Source organism: Trachurus trachurus (assembly GCF_905171665.1).
Source record: "Trachurus trachurus genome assembly, chromosome: 12".
NCBI classification, from domain to species: Eukaryota; Metazoa; Chordata; class Actinopteri; order Carangiformes; family Carangidae; genus Trachurus; species Trachurus trachurus.
The window spans coordinates 25,709,619-25,737,236 of NC_139908.1; the positions used below are offsets into that span (position 1 = coordinate 25,709,619).

The window sequence follows — 27,618 nt, forward strand, 5'->3', positions numbered from 1 at the left end:
GGCGGCAGGCTGAGCCGCGCGCCGCTCCGAGCACCGCGCGCTTCTGCCGCTGTCCATAAAGGATCCGGCTCCTCTGCTGCTTCCCTCTGAGAGCTGAGACCCTGGAGGAGCGGCACGAGCTCTGGACCTATAACCGAGCTTTATAAAAAAAAGAGAAAGAAAGAAAAAAAAGAAAAGAAAAAGAAAATCCTCAGAACTGGAGCCTCACGCGTTTCCGGTCTCCTGGTGATCAGCTGATGTAAATCCAGATGTGCGGAGTGAAGACGGTCCAGCAGCGCTCAACCTGATGTGCCATCCTCAGCCCGGGTGTGTGTGTGTGTCAGAGCGGGTGAGGCGGATCGAGGCCCTCCCCCTGCCCTCTCTCACCGCCCCGCAGCGGCATTGGCCTGGATGGATCCGCCTCCACACAGACCAGCAGAGCCCACAGCCCGACTGACTGCTGCTGCTGCTGCAGACCCGGGCCTAACGTCATGGAGGGACTGTGGTGGGTTTAATCAGGGACACAATTTACCACCAATAAACACGTGTCTGCACTTTATTGTTCACTTCTTCAACCTTTTGATTTTTACCGTATAACCGGAACCTCTTTAAATTAATCCAGTTCAGAAAATCAAATACAAAAATCATGATGAATTGCCAGGCCGCTGAAGGATATATAAAAAATATCAAATTATTATTATAAGATTTTATTGCCGATTCACATCTGGGAAAGAAAAAAATAATATGTAGCCAAATAAAATACAAAATCCTATTTATAGGATATTGACTTGATTATTGAAGAGCAATAGCTCATATTGTCAATTAGAAACATCATTATTTAATACACATTCAAACTCCAGATTTTTTTTTTAACATTTAAAGATGTTGTGTTATAAATGTGAAAATAAGGTTACGAATTAAACCTGTGCCTTAAATTTGCAAAAGTCTCCACAATACACACTCACACGTGTCCAATATTACCCATAATGACTTCACATTAATGTATCAGTAATAGATTCAGACTAATGAGGTGTCAGTCGGCCTGAGATCAGTTGTGTGTCTGCTCTTTGTTCCCGCTGCGTTCATGGTCAGTTTGTAGATAGAAAAGTAATAAGAGCAGGAGGCTGTGATCAGGTTCAGTTACCAGGACTAAGATGATGACACCTTCCACTGCTGATGTGTCCTTGAGCCAAGATTGTAAAATCACAATGGTACGCAATACACTTTACAGTAAAATCAAGTACAATAATAACAGACAATAAAACAATCGTAAAACACCAGAGGAAAATGATAAAACAGTTAAGAATTAGTTTAAACCAAAATATTGGGTAAAAAGGTATGTTTTAAGACGGGACTTTAAAATTGCAGTGGATGTAGCTTCTCTATCTCGTGGGAGGCCATCCCATAAAAAAGGAGCAGGTAGGAGAAGGCCCTGCCACCAGCTGACTTTTTATTGATTGGTGGGATGATTAGTGAATCAAGAAAAATAAAATCTAAGTAGCCTAAACATGAGAGAAGAGGTCTATCAGATGATATCTGTACAAAATCTTCACATTCACAAGGAACCTTGAAAACTGGTTTGGGTGACTTAAAATAAAGACATTTTTTTTAAATGTATTAATTATTTTCTTTAAATAACTTGGGCCTGTTTTTATGTATTTATTCTTTGCATTTTTTATGTCATTGAATCATTTTTCATTCAGATAAATATTCATGTAATAACACACAAAAACTTGATTTAGAATTTCAGCTATTTTTCAAAATGATGATTTCAGAAATGTTAGTTATCTTTTCAGACCATGATCCATTCAGTGTCTTGGTATGATAATAGTAGCTGATGTTTTATTTTATTGTATTTTATGTTTTATGATGACAAATTGTAAAATGAAACTGTCACTGAAGGCGTGGGAGCTAGAGAGGGAATCAGTAATTAAGAATAACTGCATTTATTCAGTTTAGATGTGTGTAGCTAAAAAAAAAAAAAAAAAAATCAAACCTTTTCTCTCCAGTGTGTGAGGCTGAGTCCTCCTCCATACAGTGGTCAATCCTGACGCCCTGTGGTCAGAAGATGAAGTTCACCAAAAATACAACAGTGTCCACAAGTTCAATTCTTGACTGAAGTTTTTTCTATGTATATCAATAATGTGAAGGACTCTGAGACCTTTAGCCAGAAGTGGAATGAAATAGTTATAATAATGTTTCCCTTTACAGTGATTAGCATCAGTCCTTCATATCCACCAGACAGGAGACAGTGCTCTTGCAGTCACTTCTTGTATTTGTGTCCAGCTTCACTCCACTGGGAAAAGTGAATGTGAGGTTTTTCCTGCCACTGCTCAAGTGTTAGTCTGGGTGGAAAGGGTTGGGTCTCTGTAAATATTATTATAAAGAGAATAAGAATCAGAATCAGAATCAGGTTTGATTGCCAGGTATGTGTGAGCGTACACGTACATACAAGGATTTTTTTCTCTGATTCTTAGCTAGTGACTACTACAGTACAAAAAATAAATAAAGTTGCATTTAAATAAAGTTAAATTAAAGGTCTGGTCCTGCTCCATTTGAAAGGACCATGCAAGGAGAACTCACTTGACTCAATCTGGAGATATGAATCATATAAGTGAATTTTTCTTGTGATTTTAGAATTTAATGAGCTTTGACTTTTTTTTCTGTCAATATAACATTTCTTTCAGTTTTTATTATTATTAATAATAATTAAATCAGATTAAGTAGTCAGATCATGTGGTGTCTAGTTGTGTAACATTAAGATTAAGTTGCTCTGTGCGCCCAAACCAGACAATTAGATTATAATTAGATAATGGTTTTATCCACCACTTTGCCTTTATTATGTATCCTGTTAATTATCCAGCCTGCTGTTTTAGAGCGAGGTCTAATGAACGCAGCTTCCTAACAGCTCGTTCTGCTAATTTTCCAGCAGCTGGTGTGTAAAACAGAAGCAAAGAGCAGAGGAGGTTTGATCTCGTTAACCCTCAGCGACTGTAAATGTAAAGCCGACACATGCAGACATGGAGATAAAAGAGTGATGACTCTTTGAAGGAACACGCTCCATGTGTTGACTTCCATCCTTTCTATTCTTTTAACAAGCAGAGCTGTAAAAACCTGTAGGAAAAATCAAAATCATCAGCAGCTGTTGGATGTGAATCTGTGACGTCTCGGAGCTGTTGGGAATGATCAAGTGGTTGTTGTGGTCCCAACACAAAGCACTGGTTTAAATGTGTCAAGATGAACACAAGTCGCATGTTGTGATGGCCTATCTGTGCTGGCTGAAGAGACGCATCATAAAGACAGACCAGGCAGATGTCTGGGCCCCTGTTTGGCCCCTCATAGTGATAATCAAAAACTTATAAACAGGTCTGCTGGGGACAAATGTGGAAGAGAACACAGTGAAAAATACTATAAAGGTCTGGCACACAGGTTAAAATAAAACCTGAATTAAATTGAATTTATTTCAAACACATAAGCAAAATAAGACAAAAGTTCATTATGTAGAATTATGAAATAGGCTAACATAAGCAAGTTAAAGAAAAAAAATTGAAGATGGTCAAATATGTGATAATTTAATTTTAAAAGGACGTGAAGAAGAACGTCAATGCAGTCGCAACCATAGACTGTATATAAAATAGGTTGCAACTGAAAGTTACGTTTGGCCCATTATCATAATGCCTATAGTCATAGCAGTGGTTCGTTACCTTTAATTGTAGGTGCAAGCTATTTTTAGAACGGCGGAGCAGAGCTGCAAGCTGCTCAGAGCTACACTAGTATAGAGGCTCATGGGATTTCTTGGTTTCCCTCATCAAACTTATCAAATACACAATCCAACAACTCCACAACGCTCTGGTGGACAAGTTGTGACCTGCACATTCACCACGCTATGAGTTGTTTGAGAGGCAAATGCAGAGACTACTTGCTGAAAAACCGCCGTTCTAAAAATAGCTTGCACCGACAATTAAAGGTAATGAACCTACTCCTAAAACTATAGGGATTATGGTAATGGGCCAATTTACTAAAATGTTGAACTATCCCTTTAAAGCAGCAGAACTAGCAAATAATATAAACCCCGACACAACAAAAAAGTCAAACAAACTGAGAGGAGAGTGATTTTGAATAAAGGCAGAGGTTTATTCCCACTCCTTCTCCGTCAATCATTAATAAATCATTATCCAGCTTCCTTAAAGACAGACACATCAAAGTTATACTCACATTTAAAACCTTTGATCAAAAAAGTTATTAATGTTTCCACTTTATATCATTAGCACCCAGACTGTTCTCCAGCTGAGCTGCTCCTCCTCAGCTCGTCTGTGCTGCTTCAGGCAACAAGTTAGTGCTTCATTAATCATCAGCTGAGTGTAACATTCATCTTGAAGTAATAGCTGTCATGTTAAAAACATGAGAGAAGATTATATTTCTGAATCATTTGTATCAAACCACCACCACCACCACCACCACCACCACCACCACCATCATCATCATCATCATCATCATCCTGTGATATTTCCACACAGACAACATGATGAAATGTTGAACTCGTTAGCAAAACCCACGGCTCAGTCCTGTGCTGTGTGATTGATGAGTTTGTGTCCTGGGGCTCAGGTTCAGTTGTACTGTTGAGGTTTCTGTGCATGTTCAAAAATCAGCTCTTATATATACAGAAAGTCTGAAGTTAATTGTTGTTTTTCTGCTTCAGGTCACAGACACCTCAGACTTTGTGCAGTCTAACGCTGCTTCAGTGTTAAGACCTCATCAACTAAGAAAGTCCAGGAGGACGTGGTGGCAGCACCAGGTGGCGAGAAGAAGCAGCACCAGCCTCTGCACCTTTCCCTCAGTAGATCATTCATCAGGCTGGTGATAGCTGAGTGCTGTGTTTGCTTCTGGATGTCTGGATTTATTACAGCTACTGTATTAGTTCTGGGTCCAGGCAGCTTAGGGCTCGTCCACTGATCAGAAAGTCAGTGGTGTCCAGTCATGTCAACATCCTCAGTCAAACTCAACACCAACCTTTTAAGTGAATTTTATTTATTTCAGATAAATATTATGTATTTTATTACTTTTAGATTTTTAGCAAAATGTATTGTTTTTATATTGTTTTAATAGTTCTTTATTGTATGCAATATTGCCATTTCATTCCTTTGTAATTCATTTACCATACTATATATTTAGTGATTTTTATTTTATTCTATACCATTTACTTCATTTATCTTACTTTTATCCATTCTCTAGTGTTTTCCCCACTGCAAACTGCAAATTGTTGAGTGTAAAGTAGTGTTTCCTCATTGTTTTTAATTCCTCAATGTTTTAATTTTACTTATAACGTGTGTTTGTGTGCAGAAATGTCCTTTTTTATTTATTATTTTATCATGTCAGGCACTACTATGGGCAGCTTTTTTGTATGACAAGTGTTCTAGAAATTTGAAGTTTGATTGACTGACCAAAGAAAACAGTGAGCCCTGACACATCCGTCTTTCATGGAGGTCACCAGGGGCTCTGTGTTGTCTGCACCGGTCGGAGGATTCTCCTTTTACATGGAGATGTAAAATTGATCAAATTTAACTGGTTTTACATCTTTAAAGAGAAACCTGTTCATTTGGTTTTGAGAGATATGGAATGAAAAGTGATGCTCAGCCTGGTCACACTGACGGCTGCAGAGCCGAGCGTGTGAGGAACCCATATACAAAAATTATTGAGCAATGAAAAAACTAGTGGTTTGCCTGTGATTTCAAACGAATGAACCTTACTGATGTGTAGAAGACATGTGAGCGAGTGAGGTGGAACATAAACAGAGTTTTTTCCACTTGCAGCCTCTGTGGTGGTGAAGCCGTGACGCAGCTCCACATGCTCCCTGCAGCCTGTAAAGCTGCTGTGGGGCCGGTGACAGGAGAAGCCACGTGTTTGCTGTAGAGCTAATTGACTGGTGTTTGTGAGTAAACCATCAAAAAAACCACTAACACACACACACACACACACACATATGAAGATAAAAAACAGCGGAGCAAATGAATCGGCAGCAGCAGTTTGTTCTTCTTCACCATGTGTGTAGAGTGTAAAGACTCTGGATCTCACTGTCCTGCTGCCTGTTTGTCTTCAAGCTTACACCCCCCCTTGTGTTTATGTCTGACCTCAGACCAGTTCCTGCCTCCTCAGTGCTCTTTGGATTTGATTTCCTTGATCCTATTGACTACCTGTGTAATGAGGAAGATTCCTACAAACCATCAGATGAGTCAGAAGTTGCGTCTCTGAGTCCTCATCTTGTTCATGGCAGCTTTAAAGACCTGAACTCAGTTGTCTAACCAAAACCTGTTCAGACCAGAATGACTGGACCATGTTCAGATTATATCAATCCATGAGCCATGTATATAGGGTCCTACCATATGAGCCAATGGTGTGAGATCTGCTCTAACTGAGTTCTGGCTCAAAGTGTTTCGTGAGGTCACACCAGGGGTGTAGTCAGTGGTTTTCAAAGTGGGGGCCGGGGCTCCTGGGGGGTCCTCCGCAAATTTTCGGGAAGATGAGAACAAATGCAAATAACAAAATAAAATAAAATAATTGTATTTTGGGAATTATTATAAAATCTTATTTATGAGTATAACACATCAAAACCAAATTTGCCGTGCTCATCTTTCTAATTGTCTGCCAGACAAATTATCATTCATGACATCATGACCATTAGCTGCTAACTGTTTCAAAACTCAGTAGGTTTGCAAAGGGGGTCCCCAACCGGCCAGAAGCTAATGCTATTGGGGGGGCCTTGCCATGGAAAAGTTTGGGAACCCCTGGTCTATGTGATACTCAGGTATATCAGTATACGCACTGAAAATGCATTAAGTATACCCACTACAAATTTGGTCTACCAGCAGAACTGAAATCAGACCCAAATGTAAGCATTATTAAGTCCAGGTAAAAAAAAAAAAAAAAAAAATTCTGGGGCGGTGTTTAGCTCAGTTGGTAGAGCACCCACCCCATGTGTTGAGGGCCTCAGTTCGAATCCCGCGTCGAGTGGCCCTATGTGTGTCACTCCCCCTCACTGCCTCCCATTTCCTGTCTCTCTCAACTGTCCTGTCCATTAAAGGCAAAACAGACCCAAAAATTATATTTAAAAACAAAACATTTCTGTTTTCATGTGTTTATGGCCGAGTTTATATTTGTATCCCTTTTTTCTTCCTTTTAATTGTATGTTTAATGTTTCCAGTTTTTTACTGTTTTGGGTTTTATTGTAATTTTTTTTTAATTGTATGTTTTCATGTTGCTTTTTCCATTTTCAATTCTTACTGTTAAATGTTTTGTTTTTATGTAAAGCACATTGAGTTGCCCCTTGGTATGAAATGCAATGCAGTACCAAATACAATATGGCAAAGTTCAATCAAGATGTTACTGGGATACCATGTGTGTGAATGGGATGGAGAGACAGACCAGGAAGCAGTATCCATAGACATCTGGCTCTGACTGTGACATAAAACCCAGGAAGTGCTGAAGTGCTAATTTATGTGGAGGTCTTAGCCCTGCAGCAGTGTATAAGAAACAGATTTCTCCAGTGCAGCTCATACATAGTAAAAAATATATACAATGTTCATGTTTTAAAACTCCCAAACATCTGTATGAGTGTTACTGAGACCAAATAAAAGGCAACTTTAGACTCAGGTCATCATAGTTTAATAAAACTTCCTTATAATACAAAGTCAACTGATGCTGTTTTGTTCATTCTTTAGTGAATAAAATCTATTTATGAGGCTTTTGATCGATAACCTACAAAAATAACGTCTCACTGGAACCTCATGTCACCGTGCATGCAAGCTGACAGACGGCACTGAAGCGGGACAGTTGGCGTGTTGTTAATGCGGACACATCGTGTTAGTGCGACGGTAAGTGTTTGTGTCTGGAGGTGGAGACCACGGCCGACAGGTGGAGCTGGTCTCAGACTGGCGGGTGCTGCACTGTCCTCGTCCTCTGGCTCCAGCCAACACGTCAAGAGTGTGCGGGTTAAAAACAAAAACTGGGTCACAATACTGAAATGACTAATACTCTGATCGAAGAAAAACAAAAAAAAATACAAAACAAAAAGGGTTAATCCATGCATTTATGACTGGATAATATTGCAGAGACACTTGTAGTAAAAAAAAAAAAAAAGTTAAGTATTTTCTTGTGGAACGAACAAAGAGAAATAAAAGTGTGAGAACAGAGAGGAGACGTTTCCCTGGAGACGCTCAGAGAATCAATGATTGGATTTAAAGTCAAAGACGGTTTTCAGGAACAGTCGACTTCATCACAGATGATGTGACGTCTCAAACCAAAGGCAGCGTTCAAAACAAAAAAGAAAAACAAGTTAAAAGCCTATCTACATGAAAACTACTAATGCAAGTGTTGTTTCACTGCCCATAGCTACAAAAACAACTACTTTATTAAGACGTAACTCATCATCTCCGTGGGATGTTCTGTAACACTGAAATAAAAACAGGTGAAGATGGGGGCAAGCTGCTAGTTTACTGACCTGTTCTTATCAATAATGGAGTCAAAAACCAGTATTGTGTGGAGCCCTGATGAGTGAAACAGGTCAGTAACATCACTGTGCAGGGGCCCAGGGCCTCTGCACCAATCAGGGGCCGGAGATGGAACCACAGTCACTTGAAGCTGCTACATTCACTTACATCATCAGGGAAGTCTTACATAACTGCTCGACAATAAAAATGTAACTTAATATGTAAATATGTCTGTGGCTGCCAGAGGAAACAGTTAAGAGAAAATGAAATGAAAAGAGTTGTATAAAACATAAGTGGGTCTTCTCCCTCTCAGACCCAGAACTGGCCGTTTTAATGAGACCTGGACTCTAGTGGTTCTTGGTGGATATAGTGGTCTTCACATGTCAAATGGATAAAAAAAATAACAACTGATTACATTAAAAATGACCGGACTAAAATGAAACCATCAAATTAACAGAAGCAGTTGGAGCTGAATCAGAGATCTACCACTGTTACACAGGATCGACATGCAGACGCTACACTTCACATCTACACAGTGTAGTCAAAAAAAAGAAAAGAAAAAGAAAAGACAAAGAGCACTTTAACTTGACTACTTTGTTCGTGTGCGACAAAGAACGTACTATAGACTCTTACATGTTTGTGTTTGTGCTTAGAAAAGTAACGTTAAATAGTGGAAATAGTTCATATAATGCACAGAGAACAGGGCTGGGCATCGAACCTCAGCAGACTGACTCAACGGTTTGTGGTGTGAGTTCACTCCATGTGATGGAAACTGAAACAAAACCAACGACAGACAGACGACAATCACACTTACAATGTAGTTTCTCTACTTTTGCAAACAAGTTAAAAGGAACCTGTGCTTTTCCTCGTGTGACCGAAAAATGAATCATGAGTGTTTATACTAGTGATGGTGACCCTGCTTTAAAGGGATAGTTCAACATTTTGGCAAATTGGCCCATTGCCATAATCCCTACAGTTTTAGGAGTAGGTTCGTTACCTTTAATTGTCGGTGCAAGCTATTTTTAGAACGGTGGAGCAGAGCCGCAAGCTGCTCAGAGCTACGCTACGGAGGCTAATGGGACTTCTTGGTTTCCCTCATCAAATACACAATCTAACAACTCCAAAATTCCAGGTAAATTCATGTAAAATCGCTGATGCACGTTCCCATCAGGGACAGTTTTTCAGCAAGCAGTCTCCACCAGAGCGTTGTGGAGTTGTTGGATTGTGTATTTGATGAGTTTGATGAGGGAAACCAAGAAATCCCATTAGCTTGCACCGACAATTATGACTATAGGGATTATGGCAATGGGCTAATTTGCCAAAATGTTGAACTATCCCTTTAACATTCGACTCTGGTTTGCAGGCTCATTTTGAAACGTGATTTAGAGATTGACCAGGTCACAGTTCCGCTGCAGATGCAGACAGATGTGCTGGCAAAGACTTCAAAGAAACGATTCATAGTTACACGTAACACAGTAAGTTATTGAAACATCGCCGCCAGTTAAAGTGTGAGGTGCTGAATCATCACTATGTGTGTATGATGACACCAGTCCTACGGCAGCAGACACTACATTAACTGTGGTCGACAGACTCAGAAGAACAGTGGTGTGTGTGTGTGTGTGTGTGGCCCAGCAGCGTAGCGTGTGTCTAAGCTGAGGCTCGTGTACAGAAACAGTGGACGAAGAGAAGCACGCTGAGATTCACACACTAAGAGCACACGCCAGTCGCACCGGTATATCACAGTAACATCTAGAGAACAAAACACATCATTCCCCACAACAACAACAACGACAACGACGACAACGACAACAAAAAGTTCAGTACGAGCTGGAAAACAAATCCCATGGAGTTTCCTTTTGTGTTCCGGCATGAAGCGGGATCCTCAGAGCAGCAGGTGTCGTGAACAAGGGGCGAAGGCTGATCTGAGGTCTGTCCTCAGTCCACTTCAGCCAGCGGTTCCTCGTCTGTAACAAGTCTCTCGCAGGGCTGTGGCTATTTCACAACGGAGCAACACTTCAACGCGTCACGATGCGTTTGGAAAAATCTGAAATCGCATGATGCTCAATTTGAATTTCTTTGAGCAAAAAAAAAAGAGTCTGATAGGTTTTTTTCTGTCTCACTTTAAAATCTGCATCATCATCATGTGTTGTCCAGTGGTTTCAGAGTCCCACAGCGTTCTGCCACTTCAGTTTCAGTTTCCTTGTCATTGCAAACAAACAACTAACACAGAAAGACAAATAACATCTCCCAAAAATTTTTTAGGAAACAAATAGTTCTTTTGTTTTTTTTGTCGTTATTGTTTTTTCTTCTGTCTTCTCAGTACGGTTGTGTTGGAGGCGGTGGGGTCTCACTGTTCACTGTGGGCAGGTCAGTAGTTGTGTACGGGTATCTCCAGCCGTGGTCTGGAGAAGGGGGTGTTGGTTTGGGGGGGTGTGGGGGGGGGGTCCTCAGGCCTCGGAGCTTAGAGAAGTCCGCGTCGGACTGGGGGGGAGGCGAGCTGCTGCACTGTGCTCCGTACGGAAACTGTAATCGTACTGAGAGAAAGAGAGGAGACAAGTCACTGCACCAGGAACACACTGACCTCTGGTGGACACAGTCTGTAATTACAGGAACATTACTACTACCCAATGATTCATGACGACCCAGGGCTGCAGTCCAAGTTTTTTTTTTTTTTTTAAATCTCAAGTATCTGAGCAGCAGCTGCGATCAGAGCTGCTCCACTTCTGATAAGGAGCTTGAATGCTTCCTGTCTTATCTGCTGCAGCAGAGCAACGCTGGATACTCCTTCATGAAAGGAACAAAGAGAATGCTCCTCTAATTTCTGTTCTTAATTTCTACGTTATCTTAATGGCCCAACTTTATCTATTTGTATTCTTCTTTCATCTCACTTCTACATTTCAGCCCTGCGTGTTTGGTGTTTGGAGTTAGGAGAGGATTTATCATCCAACTATAAAACTGATAAAGTTAAGTTTAAGGAGATTATTTTGACTTTTCCAGCCCTGAGCTCTATGGAATGTCAAAATATATTCTAAATACAGCTAAAGACATTCATTTTGTAATTCCACATCTATTTATTTATTCTTTTTATATCAATTTAGATGGCAAAGCATAGATCTAGAGGGTCTTTCCCATTATAACTTGGGTCTATGAAGAATCATAAACAACAGGATAATAAACTCAGTTCTTTACAGAAATGTTGCTACAGCAAAGTTATTACTGAAGAAGTGCTTGTGTTTCTATGTCCCAGTATTTACTGTGGTCTATATCATGTTATTCTCGCTGACAGAATTGATGAACACATGAAATAAAACACATTTTATATTAAATATCAGCAGAACTGTAACTGCAAACATCTGTGTCCTTACCTCTTTCTCGATTTCAGCCAGTGATTTGATTGTGATGCCCATCAGATCCACCTGCTGCAACTGCACAGACACAACAGTGATGTTATGCAATCAGTAACACTAGCTACTTCCACCAAGGAGCTCTGTTTTTGGACTGAACAGGATCTGGTTCTGGGCTGTTTGCCCTCTGTGGAGGTTCTAGTGTTTCCTAAACCATTATTTAGTTTTACCTTACTTCATTTATTGTGCTGACTAAATATTTACCAGCCAAACTAAATCTGACAGACAGATTAAACAATCTTCTTACACAGTGACATTAAACAACAGGTAAAGAATTCAGCAGCAGACTACTGGACATAAAACCTGTTCAACCTGCCACCACAGAGCTTCAGATAAGAGGTAACTTACGTCAGACGAGGCACAGGCAAACTTCTCAGAGATCATGAAGGGCACTCCGTCCATGGCTGAAACGCAAGGTTGAGGAAATGAATAAGTGAATGTGTCTTTGCCATAGAATTAAGGAAATAACAGGAAAACCAAGACAGCGATGTCATCCCTGGGTGGAAGGGATTGGAATCCATATTTTCATAATGGAAAAGAGCCAACAACCCCATATCCACATTAAAAGCTCTATGTTTTGAATTCTGATGAAGACAGGGAAAGGGGATGTACTTGTTTGCACTAAATCAAATTCCTTCTAAGTGTAGTAACTACTGGGCCATGAAAGCTATTCTGACTCTGACTCTGAGCAGCAGACAGACATGCACTAATGCACTACAGCATCAGGAATGAAGCACTGTGCTACAGGAGCTGCCAGCCTACAAATCACAGCCAATAGATTGTAGGCTTGTTTGGTCCCTGAGAAGAAAGAAAAGCACATCATTTTTGTTGGAGGAGGAGGAGGACGAAGAAGACAGAGGAGAAAGAAGAATAAGAAGAAAGAGGAGGACAAGGAGGACGAAGATGTAGAAGAAGAAATAGGAGGAGAAGGAGGAGGAGGAAGAAGAAGAATGAGGAGGAGGAGGAAGAAGAAGAATGAGGAGGGGGAAGAAGAAGAAAGAGGAGGAGAAGGAGGAGGAGGAAGAAGAAGAATGAGGAGGAGGAGGAAGAAGAAGACAGAGGAGAAAGAAGAATAAGAAGAAAGAGGAGGACAAGGAGGAGGAAGAAGTAGAAGAAGAAATAGAAGGAGAAGGAGGAGGAGGAAGAAGAAGGAGGAGGAGGAGGAAGAAGAAGAATGAGGAGGGGGAAGAAGAAGAAGAAAGAGGAGGAGAAGGAGGAGGAGGAGGAGGAGGAGGAGGAAGAAGAAGAAGAAGCGAAGAAGAATGAGGAGGAGGAGGAGGAGGAGGAGGAGGAGGAAGAAGAAGAAGAAGAAAGAGGAGGAGAAGGGGGAGGAAGAAGAAGAAGCGAAGAAGAATGAGGAGGAGGAGGAGGAGGAGGAAGAAGAAAAATAAGGAGGAGGAGGAAGAAGAAGAAGAAAGAGGAGGAGAAGGGGGAGGAAGAAGAAGAAAAAATGAGGAGGAGGAGGAAGAAAAAGAAGAAGAAAGAGGAGGAGAAGGGGGAGGAAGAAGAAGAAAAAATGAGGAGGAAGAGGAAGAAAAAGAGGAAAAAGAAAGAGGAAGAGGAAGAGGAGGAGGAGGAAGAAGAAGAGAGTAACAAACGGGCACTGACCTGAAATAGCGTACAGGTTGGAGTTCTGGTGCTCATAGTCTGGCCTGGTGGTGTTCTTCCCTCTGAAGCTGGCCGGCAGGGTCATGGAAATATGCCTGAGGACAAGAACAATAAAATAATACATTAAAAACATTGATTTTATACATTTGCTCACAGCTCCAAGTCCTAAGAACCTCAGCAGTTCATAGTTACTGTACTGAGCTCTAAACCTGGAGAGGAAAGACCTGCAGGACAGGAAACAGCTGGCTCCTCCAGGGTCTGGAAGAACCCTCCTCTTCACAACCACCAGAGACCAAACAGCTTTAAAGGTTCCTGCATCAACACTGCATTTCCTCTCAATTCTCTCATCTCTATTAGTTTACTCTGCACACATCCCTGATTAGATGCCTGGAGGATTATTTTGTCAACGATGGCAGCATTAACTTGTGAGCTGAGTCTTCTGTGAGAGCTACGGACATTTATCCACAAACCTTCAGGCGGTACACTTCAAAGAGAGAGTCACACTTTTTCAGGCCCATTGAAATACCAACAGCCACAGAACACTGACACAGATTATTCAGAGATCCCATCTGAGCTTTACTACGCTGTAAGCAATAAAAGAATCACTGTCAGGTTTAGTTTCAGCTGAGGAGAATATACAGCTGAGGCAGTGTGAGCTGTGGAAATAAATCAGTGGTTCTGTGTTTCCTGGACACCGTTTCCTTAATGAGCCTAAGGCCTTGGCCACACCAGCCCGGGTATTTTTGTCCACAAGCAACCGTGCTTTTGCAACACTGAAACCATGGTCTTTTAAAACCGGGGACCAGGGTGAAGTTTTCGGCCGAGTTGGGTTTCAGTGGTTGCGTGTGGACAACCGCGACTATTTCCATTGTTTACTTCAGAGCTGAGCGCGTGCTGATGTAAATAGTGCCCGTCCATAGCGGTTCTTATGGTTGTTACGGTTGCTATGGAGAAAAAAACCACGGACAGGATGTATGGAACCCCGACGTAAAGCAGAGGGGTTTCATTCATCCTGAAGGGGTTTATTTACCTCCACTCTCTCTGTAACAAGTTGCAAGTCATTTATCTAACATCACAATTAGTCCAAGCTGTTTAATGTGCTGTGGAATAAACAGAAACAGAAATAACGGACCGTAGAACGCAGCGATGGACCAATCAGAGAGCAGCGTTCAATAGAGCCATGTAATAAACAGAAATAAGAGACTGTAGAACGCAGCGATTGACCAGAGCCATGTGTCGAATCTAATCTATTTTGGATGCTGGCGTACACAGTCTGTTGTCTCATCTACAGAGGCATCTGGACGAGCAGCGAAGGAGACTTTACGGTTGCGTGTGTATGGAGTATTTATTACACCACCCGTGTGGACGCGGAATTTTATTTAACAAAACCTCGGTTTCAAAAATACCCGTGTTCGTGTGGACAAGGCCTAAGTGGAGGGAGACGATCACAAACTGGGAAAGTGGTAGAGTTGGGCAATCTTGACATTATCTTGATCTTGACACTCCCCCCCTGGGGTTCACCTAATTACCCTGTAAGGACGATAAGGACGCTGCTAAAAAAGAAAAAGAAAAAAAAATCAGCTGCGATGAGCTGTCAGAGGAGCGCTCTGCTGTTTCTCTCCCGAAACAGCAGTGGGAAGATTCAGATTATATAACACGTGAATGGTTCTAAACATGATTGTTGAGTAGCAGCAGAACAAGTCAACCTTAAATGAAGACATGAAGTCTGTATCGTTTTATATTTCAGCCTGGTGTTTGGCTGCTCTTTGTATTACGTATAAATCGGAGTGCCGATCAGCTGAGCCGGAGCACAGTGGATATGGCGCTGTGAGTGTGTTTTATAAGATAGGTAATAAAAAAAATGAATTGCCGATAGAGGATGAGGTTGCCAATCAGCACAAGCCTAAAGTTGTACTATATCATTTATTGGTCTGACTGACTATATGTAGAGGATAAATAATCCTCAGTATATAAATGGACATGTGATGTTTGTCTTTTAAGCGTTAAACTATAATCAATACTTGTGGTTTTATCTCTCTGCCGCCCAGTCAAGTTGAAGGAAGTCCTTCTCACCTCACCTCTGTCTCATCACATGCTGTTTGATGAAAATAAGTGCTCAGAACTAAACAAAAACTGCAGTTTAGAACATGAACACTCTCTCATTGTCTCATTTTCATATGTTCAGGACTAACATGTATACTATTATCCTGATAAACGCAGGATATTACCACCATTAATGCAGGTATGGTGATTCAAAGTGATTTGTCAAAACCAAGAATCAAATCTAAATTCAACAGACAACTGTCCTCATTTCTTTCCATCAGCGAGGCACGCAGTGAACTTGTCTTCTTTATGAGCCGGCTGCAGGTTTTTCCTTCTTCACTGTGATCTAAATGTGGAAGCATTTCCTTCCCTTGAGGAAAGGATGTTAACAGACAGTGAACATCCTCTTTCCTTGACTTTAGATCTGAGTTAGCTGAACAAGTGAGGAACATTACACACACACACGCGAATACACAACCAGAGTTAGGGTGGACGTACTTGGGCATAGGAGCTGCTGGCACTGGGACTGAGCTGGAGGAGGAGTTCACATTCTGGACGTTGTTGGTGGTTGGAGTGTGTGTGCAGTCCTGGGCCCGAGGCACGGTCCCCATGCGATACCAGATCCCCATGTTGTTGAGCTCTCTGTCAAACAGGTTCACAAGCACTAATAAGCACAAAGCGCTTAATGGAATCATGGATCACAGGCTTAACACATCGTCATGTACAGTAATCACCCTCAAACTTTAAGTGCATACATGATCCATGCCCTGTCTGTTCTCATTAAACTTTTCTCTGAGGAGTTATGGTGATGTATGCATCATGTGGATAATCATGTCCATGTTTCTTTTACTGACATGTCACATGTTTCTTTCTCTTTCCTCAGACAGAAGCTCAACCACTGAGCTTTCTTAACATCCTGGACTGTGTGAAATCCACTTGCATACATGAACAGCTGTGTGTCTACACAACAGATAAACCATTAGGAATGACCCTAAACCTACAAATCACAGCTTGAGACTTCAGTGGTTTTGCTTTCACAAGTCAAGTCTAGAGTGAGTCTCAAGTGTCACGACAGCCTTTTCTTTAAAAGGATAGTTCAACATTTTGCCAAATTGGCCCGTTGCCATAATCCCTATGGTTTTAGGAGTAGGTTTGTTTGAATTTCTTGGTTTCTCTCATCAAACTCAACAAATACACAATCCAACAACTGAGAGATAATAACTGACAGAGTTGTTTTAGAGACAAATACAGAGACTGCTTGCTGAAAAACTGTCCTCAACGGGAACGCTCATCAGCGGTTTTGTATGAATTTACCTCTAAAACAACTCTGTCTCGTAACGTTCCGTTATTATCTCATAGCGTGGTGAATGTGCAGGTCACAACTTGTCCACCAGAGCGTTTTGGAGTTGTTGGATTGTGTATTTGATGAGTTTGATGAGGGAAAGAAAGGAAGAAATTCCATGAGCCTCCGTAGCGTAGCTCTGAGCAGCTTTCGACTCTGCTCCGCCGTTTTAATGAAAGGTAAAGGTAACGAACCTACTCCAAAGACTATAGGGAGTATGGCAATGGGCCAATTTGCCAAAATGTTGAACTATCCCTTTAAACATATCTAAGGCTGTGCTTTTATTCTATGAGTATTTTCTAGATTGTTTTTTTTTAATATCCTGCTTTTATTAGTGGATAAGGATTTTTATACCTGCTTTTATTTATTTATTTTTATCTTAAGTGTTCTGTCTTATTTGTATTAGATTTTAATATGCTACCTTTTCTTTTTTCACTTCAATACATGTCCTCTGTTTTAGTATTTGATTGTTTCTTTAACTGAAAGGGACAGCAACAGGAAAGTTGGCATCCTGTCCTTTTTAGATTGTCCAGTCCAGATTGTCTAAATATACTGACCCTATGAAGGTGTACTGAGGGGGGGCCTGCTTGGAGCGTCCCAGGATGCGAATGTCACAGATGGCTGCCTCTGTGGAGTCCCGTGGAATAAACTTGATGCAGAGTCGCCTCTTCCTGAAGGCCTGCTCCTCTGTGGGATGTAGAACAGAGAGTGAATCACTGCACAGCAGTCGGTCAGATCGTGAACTCTACGTTAATGCCAGAGAGGCTCTCTGCAGTTTTTTATGATTTAGGGCTTGTCATTTTTAGACATATCTCACCACACAGTGGCTTTCCTCTTGACTTGATAACTTACGGGTGTCAACAGTCTCCTGGATGGGGATGAAACCCACAGGCAGAGTGTCCTTTATATCTATCAGCTTCATGTCCACAAGAACATTGCCTAAGTGGCTCTGTAGAGAAAATGAGAGAGAACAAGAGAACAGCGAAATGATGGTCAGAGATTTTGAGGGAATATAGTGTAAGACAGGAAAACGTGGAGAGTGAATATAGAGTGTGTGTGTGTGTTTTACGTACATTTTCCTTTGAGAAGACCCTGGTGAAGCAGAGGTACCGCGTCACCTTGGATTTGAACAAACCATCTTTCCACAGGTCGGCATCAAGGCCGTCTGTTGTTGTGGAGACCTGGAGGAAGAAGCATAATAGAATTAAAGGTCACTGAACTACACTGTCTGGTGTTGATAGATTTTCAATTTAATGACTCTTTAGGACCAAAGATGGTTATGTGAGTGAGTCCCTGGGAAAATCAGTGTGTCCCTAATAACATTTTTATTTCTTGAGAAATTCTAGTGCAAGACTCCTGTTTGATGTTGCTATGGTATGATATGGTTATAATCAATTATCAACTAATTAATTAGTTTGACAACATTTAGAAAGTCATGCCTCAGTATCTCAGAGTATTGGAAGGAAAAGAAAGTGCTAACTACTCTGCTTGGTAATGTGATATTCTGCTATCATTCTGTGTTCAGCTGTGTTCTGGACTTACCACATCATATCCAGTGGGTGCCCTGTTCCTGGAGGCCACTACTCCCACTCCAGTGATTGGGTCCATGGGCATCTCTGGTAAAGCTTCAGAAAGCTCCCTCACCTCCGGCATGTTGGCAGAGTTCTGCAACAGAGAGGAGAAGGACAGATTAACACCCACAACAACCTGGACCAATCATTTTCTATGGGCCGTCATTTTTAGACCATAGTTCAAGCTTTAAAGACGAACTATGCAAGTCTGGCAGTTTTTCCTCTATGTTGCTAACCCTCCGCCTGGCCATGTGCATTTGTTTACAAGGAAGCCGGTGAAAAATCAATACATGGAGCGGTGGAAAAGGTTATATAACATACACGGTGTTACGATGTGTAGTCTAAACTTTCATAAACAAAATATTGCCGGTTACTAGGGAGGTAAAAATTAATTAAGGTAAAAATGTAGCATAGCCACAGGAAAAATTCTGCTTAGTTCCTCTTAAAGTAGCGATAAAGTTTAGATTTTTGAATAAAATAAGCTTCACTTATAATAAAAGCATAATAACCTATAAATAACAAGAACAACAATTTTCCCTTTGTTTTAGTGCAAAGAAAAGTACATTAGGATGTTTACAGTTAATGCACTCTCCTTTTACAAAACATATTAGGCTATGAACAATGTCTTGAAAAAAATATGTGCAACTTCAGAAATATTAAACCTCTTCTGTTGTCTATATCATTTTCACACTTGGACTTGCTCTAGGCTATACAGTGTTGGGTGATGTAAACGCTGATTTAAAGGAGCAGTGTGTGTAGTCTAATGTAGGCTTGCATGCTTTACTAAGGAGGATAGAAACATTTGAATTAATTACTTCACTATTATTTGCCTTTGTGCCTTTTAAATGAAACATATCTATCAGACTATTTTCGCATAAATGTCAACAGCAATAAAAACCAGCAAAAAGGTCAACAACACTCACAAATAAGTACACATCACTGTAGACAGACACACAGTGAAAATGAATCCAACAAATCCAGACTAAACAAAAATTTCTATCTGTGTTGTGATGTCTACCCAAATGTAACTGCCACACCCTCAACAGTATGCATTCTTACCGCATGACATCACTCCATGAAAAAGCCGCACAAACTGATAATATCTTACTTCACCCAGACACACAAATGTTGTTAGCATGACAGTTTCAGTTTCTCAGTTGTAAGGATTTGGCGAGCAGATTAACGTTTTGGAGTGAAAAATAAAAACAGAGGAGTGTGTGTGTCACCAAAGCTTCACTATCCACATAAAATCAACCCTGCAGCTTCTTTCTGTCTGTTCACTAAATGAGACTTCACTGAATCTTAACTTACCAACTTCTTAAAAGCCTGACCCTCCAGCCCCACAGCAGCACATAAATAAGAAGTACAGAGTGTGTCATTTACACAGAGCAGAAACCCTTCAGCAGCTGCCTGGACAACAGAGGCCTCCTACATAGCATCTCCTTGACTACTATAGTCTTGTGTTCAGAGCTGTGACGCTGAGAGAGAGAATAAAAGACCCAGAAAAGGCTGAAAGCTGGGCTTCTGACCCCAGAGGCCTGCAGACCAATGAGCAGACACACCACGCCCCTGATATCATTTCACACAGAAACATATATGTCACCAGCTGGTTACAGGTTTGGTTTGGTTTGGTTTGGTGGTTGGTTGGTCTAGTTGAAGACATCAACTCTGCAAAGAGGTCAGCTCTCCTGTGGCAGGCAGCAATGCTGTACAGCTGTGGCATACACCCAAACATACAGTACAGTACATGTTTTTTTTATGTACAATTTTAGGGCTACAACTAACGATTATTTTTATTATCGATAATTAGTTGTTTGGTCAGTAAAATGTTAAAAAATGTTATAAAATATCAATCAGTGTTTCCCAAACCACAAGACGTCCTCAAACCAAAGAGATACTCAGTTTACTGTCATAAATGAACAAAGAAACCAGAAATATTCACATTTAAAGGGATAGTTCAACATTTTGGCAAATTGGTCCTTTGCCATTATCCCTATAGTTATAGTTACTAGACAGAGTTGTTTTCGAGGCAAATGCAGAGACCCCTTGCCGAAAAACTGCCCCAGATGGGAACGCGCATCATTGGTTTTGGATGAATGAAAACAACTCTGTCTCGTAACGGTCCGTTATTATCTCATAGCGTGGTGAATGTGCAGGTCACAACTTGTCCACCAGAGAGTTTTGGAGTTGTTGGATTGTGTATTTGATTAGTTTGATGAGGGAAACCAAGAAATTCCATTAGCCTCCGTAGCGTAACTCTGAGCAGCTCGCGGCTCTGCTCCGCAGTTCTATAATTGGCTTGCACCAACAATTAAGGGTAACAAACCTACTCTTAGGATAGGGATTATGGCAATGGGCCAATTTGCCAAAATGTTGAACTATCCCTTTAAGAAGCTGAAACAAGAGCATTGTTTGATTAATCGATTAAATGTTGCGGCTCTATATAATATTATATTCATTCCATTAACATACCTCTTGCCGGGCTACTGACAGCCCTGTTAACTGACACCAGAGCTGAGTGTGTCCCCTGGCCTGGCCTTGCTCTGTCAGTGTCACGTTGCTCTTTTCATCACCCGTCTCTAACTACATTGCAGTTAGTTGTGGTTTAGTCATTTTTCAAAGTTCCTCTTCTGACATTTGTTAACCTCTGTAAAAACAAATTCTGGCTGTCTGGTTTCAGGTTGTTGTTTTACCCAGACACTTGTTTCCTGAAAGCTGAGGAGATGGTTTCTGTGGTTAGTGACACACACATCAAAACACATCAAACTGAATCTGTTCTCATGACACTGTTAATGGTTCCCTGTAGTACAAGGTGGAACCACCCAGCTGTGGTATTGACTGGTTATTTTGTATATTGTTTTGTACTGTATAAAATAATATGAAGGTTAAACACTTGAGTTTTATCAAAGGAGTGTTTGCAACATGTTTCACTGTTACTTCGGTACTTCACGCTCAAACTAGAAGTGATTCCGTCATGCTACACATTAGATAGCGGTGCACCTGTCTTGTTTTTTTGCATCCATGCTCGTGGATGCTTGCAAAGACAAGGATTAAGGTCCTCAGGACTTCTCCCTTTCCTTCCAGTGACTTTGCAATATGCGGTTGAAAGGTTTTGGCTTCTTATGCATGTCCAGATTGTTTCAGTGCTAGATAATGGCTGCACCTATTATCATTCTGCTATTGGGAGAATAAATGCTGTCGCTTGTTTGCATTTCTTTAAACCAACCACAACTGAGCCTGGTATTCAGTGATGGTGCTGCAACAATACAGTGTGAGGTAACTTGTTTTGGTGGGAAATCTAGACCCAGGTAGGCAGACGGTCACGCTGCCATAAAAATGGGTTATTCCCTGCAAAGAAACGCCACAAACAACAGCAAAGAAATTTGTTGAATGTGCCGTTTAACAATCTGAATCTTAAGTGTGAGGGCTGCTCTGATTCAAAAGGGCATGAGAAAATGTTGTAAACAGGCAGAAGAAGTGGACAGAAGGGAGACGGGTCCGGCACAACAGCAACACAGAGAACATTTTGACTAAATACGATGGTCTCAAAAAAATCACTCTCCATTTTCATGGTCTTAGTCTTGCCTAGGAATCAGCTACATTTTTCTTCATCTCGATTGAGCTGGACTCGGGATTTTTTCTCAAGATCAGTCAAGACCACAGCTGCAGTGACATCTTTTTTTTTTTTTTTTTAAACATCTCCCTCTGTCACTCACTCACATTGGTTTATGTAATATAATTCAATAACTGAGGATAATTATAATTGTGTATGCTTGTGTTACCGTCTGAAAAACATGGTTGCACCAGAGTCAAAAGTGGGAGACTTCAGCAGGTTCTGTGTTGTGTTCTTCTGTTCAATCCAAACTTTGTTTCAATTAAATATAGAATTATCTTAGCTGAGGTGTAAATATAAAGCAACATGACTATTATGAGTACTGGTACTGATCTCGGTCTCTGGTCTTGGTATTGTTTCGGTCTTGGGTTATGTGGTCTTGACCACAACACTAGGGTTTTAGGTAACATATTTACCTTGAAACTAATGCACCTTCTCTTTATGAAACGTTAATGACTAATCTACAAGCAAAACAATACTGACCAAAGGCTACAGCCTAGTTTCAGATGTCTTAGTGGAAACGGCCTTGGGTCTAATGTCTAAATATGTTCCCCCCATAAATAGTGCATCTGATTCTGTTTACCTCCTGTCTCTACTCCTCATATTTAGCTTCATCGTTGTATTTAACTGTTTATCGAAAACGACAACACTGGCACATGAAAACATTTGAGTTAGAGGACCGTTTCTAAACAACCCATTAGAGAAAAATGTTGATTTTGGTGTATTAAGTGGCTATACACCAAATTCACCACAACACCCGAACCACTTGGATAATGTCCCACCCTGGTTTAACACGAGAGCATCTCTGTTAGAAAACATCACTGTGACCATTTATCAATTGAATTGGGCATCTCCTCTGGGCGAGATGTGCATCGCTTCTGTTGTTTTGCAGATATATCTATCACAATGGACAATTAAATCGTTAAACGATAACCTCCTTCCTCTTGTCAGTCTTGTGTTAATTTGTACCGTGGTTTATCAGGGTTATCTAGCCGCTGAGATAACACAGCGATGCAACACAGCTAACAAGCTAGCGAGCTAGCCTGGCTAGCGATAGCGTCACACCAGCTGTGACCGACGGGCTCAGCAGTCAGCCCGGTCTGTGGTGTCTCTGACCGGCCCGGTGGACAAACATTAACTACCGGGCAATTTAAGAGTTTATCGTTCATATCCAAGCCGTTCTAGTCTAAACTGTATAAAACAAAAGCAGCTTTATGCGCCCCCTGCCTCTCCATTTCACCGAAGCTGCAGTAGCTGCTAATGCTAGCTAACTCGCTAACTAGTTGAGTTCTCCACTTACACAGCGAGGTTAACAGTTGTGTTCGGCCGGTCTTCAGCTGTTTTCTTCGGTAGGTTTATCCTGTCTCGCTCCTCTTCACAGCCTCGGGGAGACTCGCATATTTACAAAATCGCTATAATCAACAAACCACTCGGAGACACTGGCCGCTTTGTATAGATTTGCATAATGGTCCTCCGGCTAGTGGATTCAGAGGGGCTCAGAGTGGAGCTGTGGGTGAGGACTGTAATGGGGGTGTGATCAACAAACACCAACTGGAGGAGCCTTCCCCCTCTCTGCCACCCCGGTGCCCACGTTCATCACTGAACACAACACTGGTGATGCAATGTCGATTTCTCATAGACTTGTGAAATGCTAACATTCAGTGGACTCTCCTCCAGTCTCTTACAGGCATTTGTCCTTGGAAACAGATCACAGGGGATGAAAGCAAGAATGGAAAAACGTAGCTCATCTGAATATTTGCATTGACTTGCAGAAAAATGGTCAATCCAATTTTACCCTGTAGCCTACCATTTATTTTTGGTCTACTTGAATAAATACTGAGTAGCCTACTGCAAGGACCAATAAATCTCATTATGAATGAAACAATAGGTCCCTTGTGTTATTCCCAGGTTTTGGATTCCGGAGGGGCCCAGTTACAATCGTGTTATGGTCTTTATATAGCCTACCATGCTTAGAAGGTGCATTTTATTGAATAAACCAGTGCTACAAAGCAAATGTCCTACTGAACTGTTATAAATGTTAGAAAATAGAGTAGGAACAGTTGCACAATGAAGATTGCAGAGTGCATTCTGATCAACTCAGAGCATCCACTTCATAACAACTTGATGAAAAAGCTGCAGTGGTGGACAGCTCCTCTCTCTATGCACGACCATGGGTGTATCATATTATAATATAGTAGCCTATATTATAGTCTTATAATAGATCCATGTGCATGACAGAGATATATCTTATACGATCTTTGTACCTTTGTACCTACATCTTTGTACCTTATTTTTTCTGCAAAAGGTAGATGAGCTGACAGACAAATTCCCATTGGGGATTAATAAAGTAATCATTATCTTATCGATTAGGCTATATCTATGTTATTGCACCCAATAAATGCTTATTTACTAATGTCCTCTGAGCTGGTACATAAACATGGCACAAAAATATCATCCTTACTGGCAGTTGTTTGAGGCAGATGTGCATTTTCACAAGGAAACATGCAACATGGAGATCTGTTGCCACCATGATACTGTAGTTCATGTGTGCATGGGAATGAATAATGACTACAAGAGGATTTAAACACCAAAATAACATAACTGTAGCAGCTGGTGGGTGATTAAACTGCAGGAAATGCCCTCTCATCACTTTGTCATGTGTGTTTTTTGCAGTTTTTCTTTACTTCTGCTTTGTTTAGGGTTATCTGACCTGACATAGTGGAAAAAAAATACATTATTTTGTACTGCAGTTATTAACCCCAATTCACGTATAGAAGACTCTGTGGAACTACTGCATTTGTTCATAGTAACGACTGAATACTGAGTTATGACTTAAGTACAAACCAGCCACAGAGCGTAGTGACCTCTCACAGCCTATGAATGTAAATGACTGTTTACACTCGATACTAGGTCTGAGAAGGACCTCTTCCTTAGTGTAAGCTATGAACTTGTATGTTTATCTGATGGGAGCAGGTCTAAACAAACACATGCGTATGTATATTTGCAATATTTGTCACTGTTTCCTCAAACACACTCCACTGGGGCTAAATCATAGATATTTTATCAAATAAACCAGAGGACCGAATTTTCACCCTCACCTCTGGAGGTGGTGTCCAGGAAATTAAAATTAGTAGAAACACTGAATGCAGAGATTCACTAAAGCTCAGTGGACAGAGGACAGGATGTCTCCAGCAGCTGGGATATGAGCTGTTTAACATTTACTCGGCTTGTTTCTCTAACTTCAGATCCAGACGTCTGAGGACTAATCTGACTCATCTGGTTCAAATATAGAGTTGAAAAAAGCCATTAGGTGTCAATGTGGCTTAAAACTTGGTAAAAGACAATTTCTGGCAGGAAATACAACACTGACACATGATCATAGAGGATATGATGTCATTGACAGCTAGGGGACCAATTAAGCAGATGCCATGGATACCAAGATTAAAATCACAGATCTCTGTGGTTTGTAAATCGATGGAAACATTTGGGATGATGTGAGAGAGAACAACATATGGAAAATAGGTCTAGTTGTTTTTAGACATTTCATTTGGAAAGGTTACAGATTACATCTTTGAGGGATCACATTACTGTATTGCATGCTTGCACCAAAACCCACTTTAGTGGACTTGCTGTAAATCATGCAAACCACACACAACACACAACCCGTAAATTGTAGCAGGAATCTTGTTTAGCTCAGAATTTACTCTTTAATTAACACACTGTTCACTAAAAATACAAAAACTCTCCTTTGGTTATCTATGGGCGGAAAGCTGAGAGACTAAATGGATTGTCCCTTTTTGTCTAGAAAATCACATGAGGGCCTTGTTTCAACTTGAGTGTCCTCAAAGGTACAAAGCCAGTCAAACTAGTTTGGGCGTGGTCTGGAATCTTAATATTGATTTTCATTTAATGTTGAATCAGATTACGAGCTGAAATGTACTGGTTCATATGTTTCTTGAGTTCTTTGGCTTTTGAGGAGCGGGGCCGTGGGCTGATAGTTAGTAGAACACGTGGGAGGGGTCTCCAGGAAGAGGAGCGGATGTCTGGGGAGAAGTCCATGTGATATTGAACACGTGTTGCCATTTACTGACCTTTCAATAAATGTTAAACACAAAACACCAAAGCTCCTGTAATCAGAGGGTGCTCAGTCCTCTGTGAAGTCTCATATCGCCCCCTAAGGATTAACAGGCAAATCATAGGGAGCAAAGGAAACTTCATGCTCCAAAAGAGATTTGAATTCCCCTAAAATGCAACAAATGTACAGGCTTCTGATGTTGTGCAAATAAAATTAATGGTATGAAAAAAATCATTAAGTCTTCTTACAATCCAGGACATCCAGCCATATCATGTCATTCAATGTGTCTGCTGCCAATGACACCTGAAACAGTAGTGATTAAGAGATGTGCAGGGTGTTGTTCTGTGCACTTATGCATATTAAAGTTGGTGTCAGTGCAAAGACTTTCAACAGCCTCTCTCTCATCACCTCTTTGGTGAAAATCTTCAGGCTTTTACTTGTAATAGGCTATTTGGTATTTCATGCAGCAACAACCATTCCTAAAATAATCCATTGTTCTAATGGTTTTGCCATGCCAGAACTCCTTCACTTAATAGGACAGAATGTGTGTTTTTTTTTTTAGCCCAGCACCCTACCAGTGAAATGTGTGTGGAGGTCAGCTGGTGGATGGACATACAGCTCAACATTCTTTTCTTTTTTTTGTGGCTTCAGTGTTTCTATTTTTCTGTTCCTGCCTTGGAGCTCTGAGTCCACACTTCTGCTCTATGGTCACAGGGTGGCAGCATCAACATTGAATCCAATAGTCAAGTGAAGACAGTCATCAGCCAGTACGAATTAAGATATGGAATTGGCATAGCCTACAGATACTGATGGCATATAGCAGGCCACATTCACTGTGGACTGAAAGTTCCCTTCTGATACAAAGATGGAGATTTAAAAGTCAGAAATTAGTTCAGTCAGGAAATCAAGACCTTATACATCCATGGAGAGAGGGGAAGAGAGCTTCACAAACTTTAATCCTCTTTATTATATAGAATCTCATATAGGGGATCTATGAGGTCCCTAACCCTGTTGACCCACCCAAAGACACGGAGTAGGCTACAGACCAGCAGTCCATTCACAGCAATTCCTACCTTATTTGTGATGCACCTAGCCTACTAGATTTCAACATACAGACATAGGCTATGTACCTGCCCGGAGCATTGTACAAAATTATAATGAGCAGTAGCCTACTTGTTATTCACTGTATTCACTGATATTTCAAAAGACCCTGAGACTGGGGGAGATGCATTTTTCATTCCATGGTGCAAAGGTGCAGATTAATGTGCAGCTATTCTGGCAGATAGGCTACCACAAGTATTAAATCCTCTGTGAAATTGTGAACTGACAATTGTGTTTTTGAAATCCACCCTTCAAGATACATAGCCTACAGCATAGGTCTGGCGATGCATTTCCTTTAGGTTCCTGTCCATCTAAGGAAATGAGGATGTTGTTGACATACTGCCCATCAAAAAAAAAAACCTGATCCTAACGATCGTTGTCTTTTACTTTGAAGGGGCG

At 40.9% G+C, this 27,618-nt stretch overlaps 1 protein-coding gene across 1 annotated transcript; it reads right to left on the minus strand.

Annotated features, from left to right (window-relative positions):
* Positions 1-9,751: 9,751 nt before the first annotated feature.
* mvb12ba (multivesicular body subunit 12Ba) lies at positions 9,752-23,577 on the minus strand. Its single transcript, XM_083983006.1, has 10 exons — positions 23,344-23,577; positions 18,402-18,524; positions 17,933-18,040; positions 17,712-17,808; positions 17,417-17,546; positions 16,016-16,159; positions 13,475-13,569; positions 12,215-12,270; positions 11,828-11,887; positions 9,752-10,996 (listed from the first exon to the last, which is right to left on the minus strand). Exons 2-10 carry the CDS (start codon positions 18,510-18,512, stop codon positions 10,910-10,912), a joined length of 888 nt encoding a protein of 295 aa, XP_083839132.1. The 5' UTR covers positions 18,513-18,524; positions 23,344-23,577; the 3' UTR covers positions 9,752-10,909.
* Between the last annotated feature and the right edge of the window lie 4,041 nt (positions 23,578-27,618).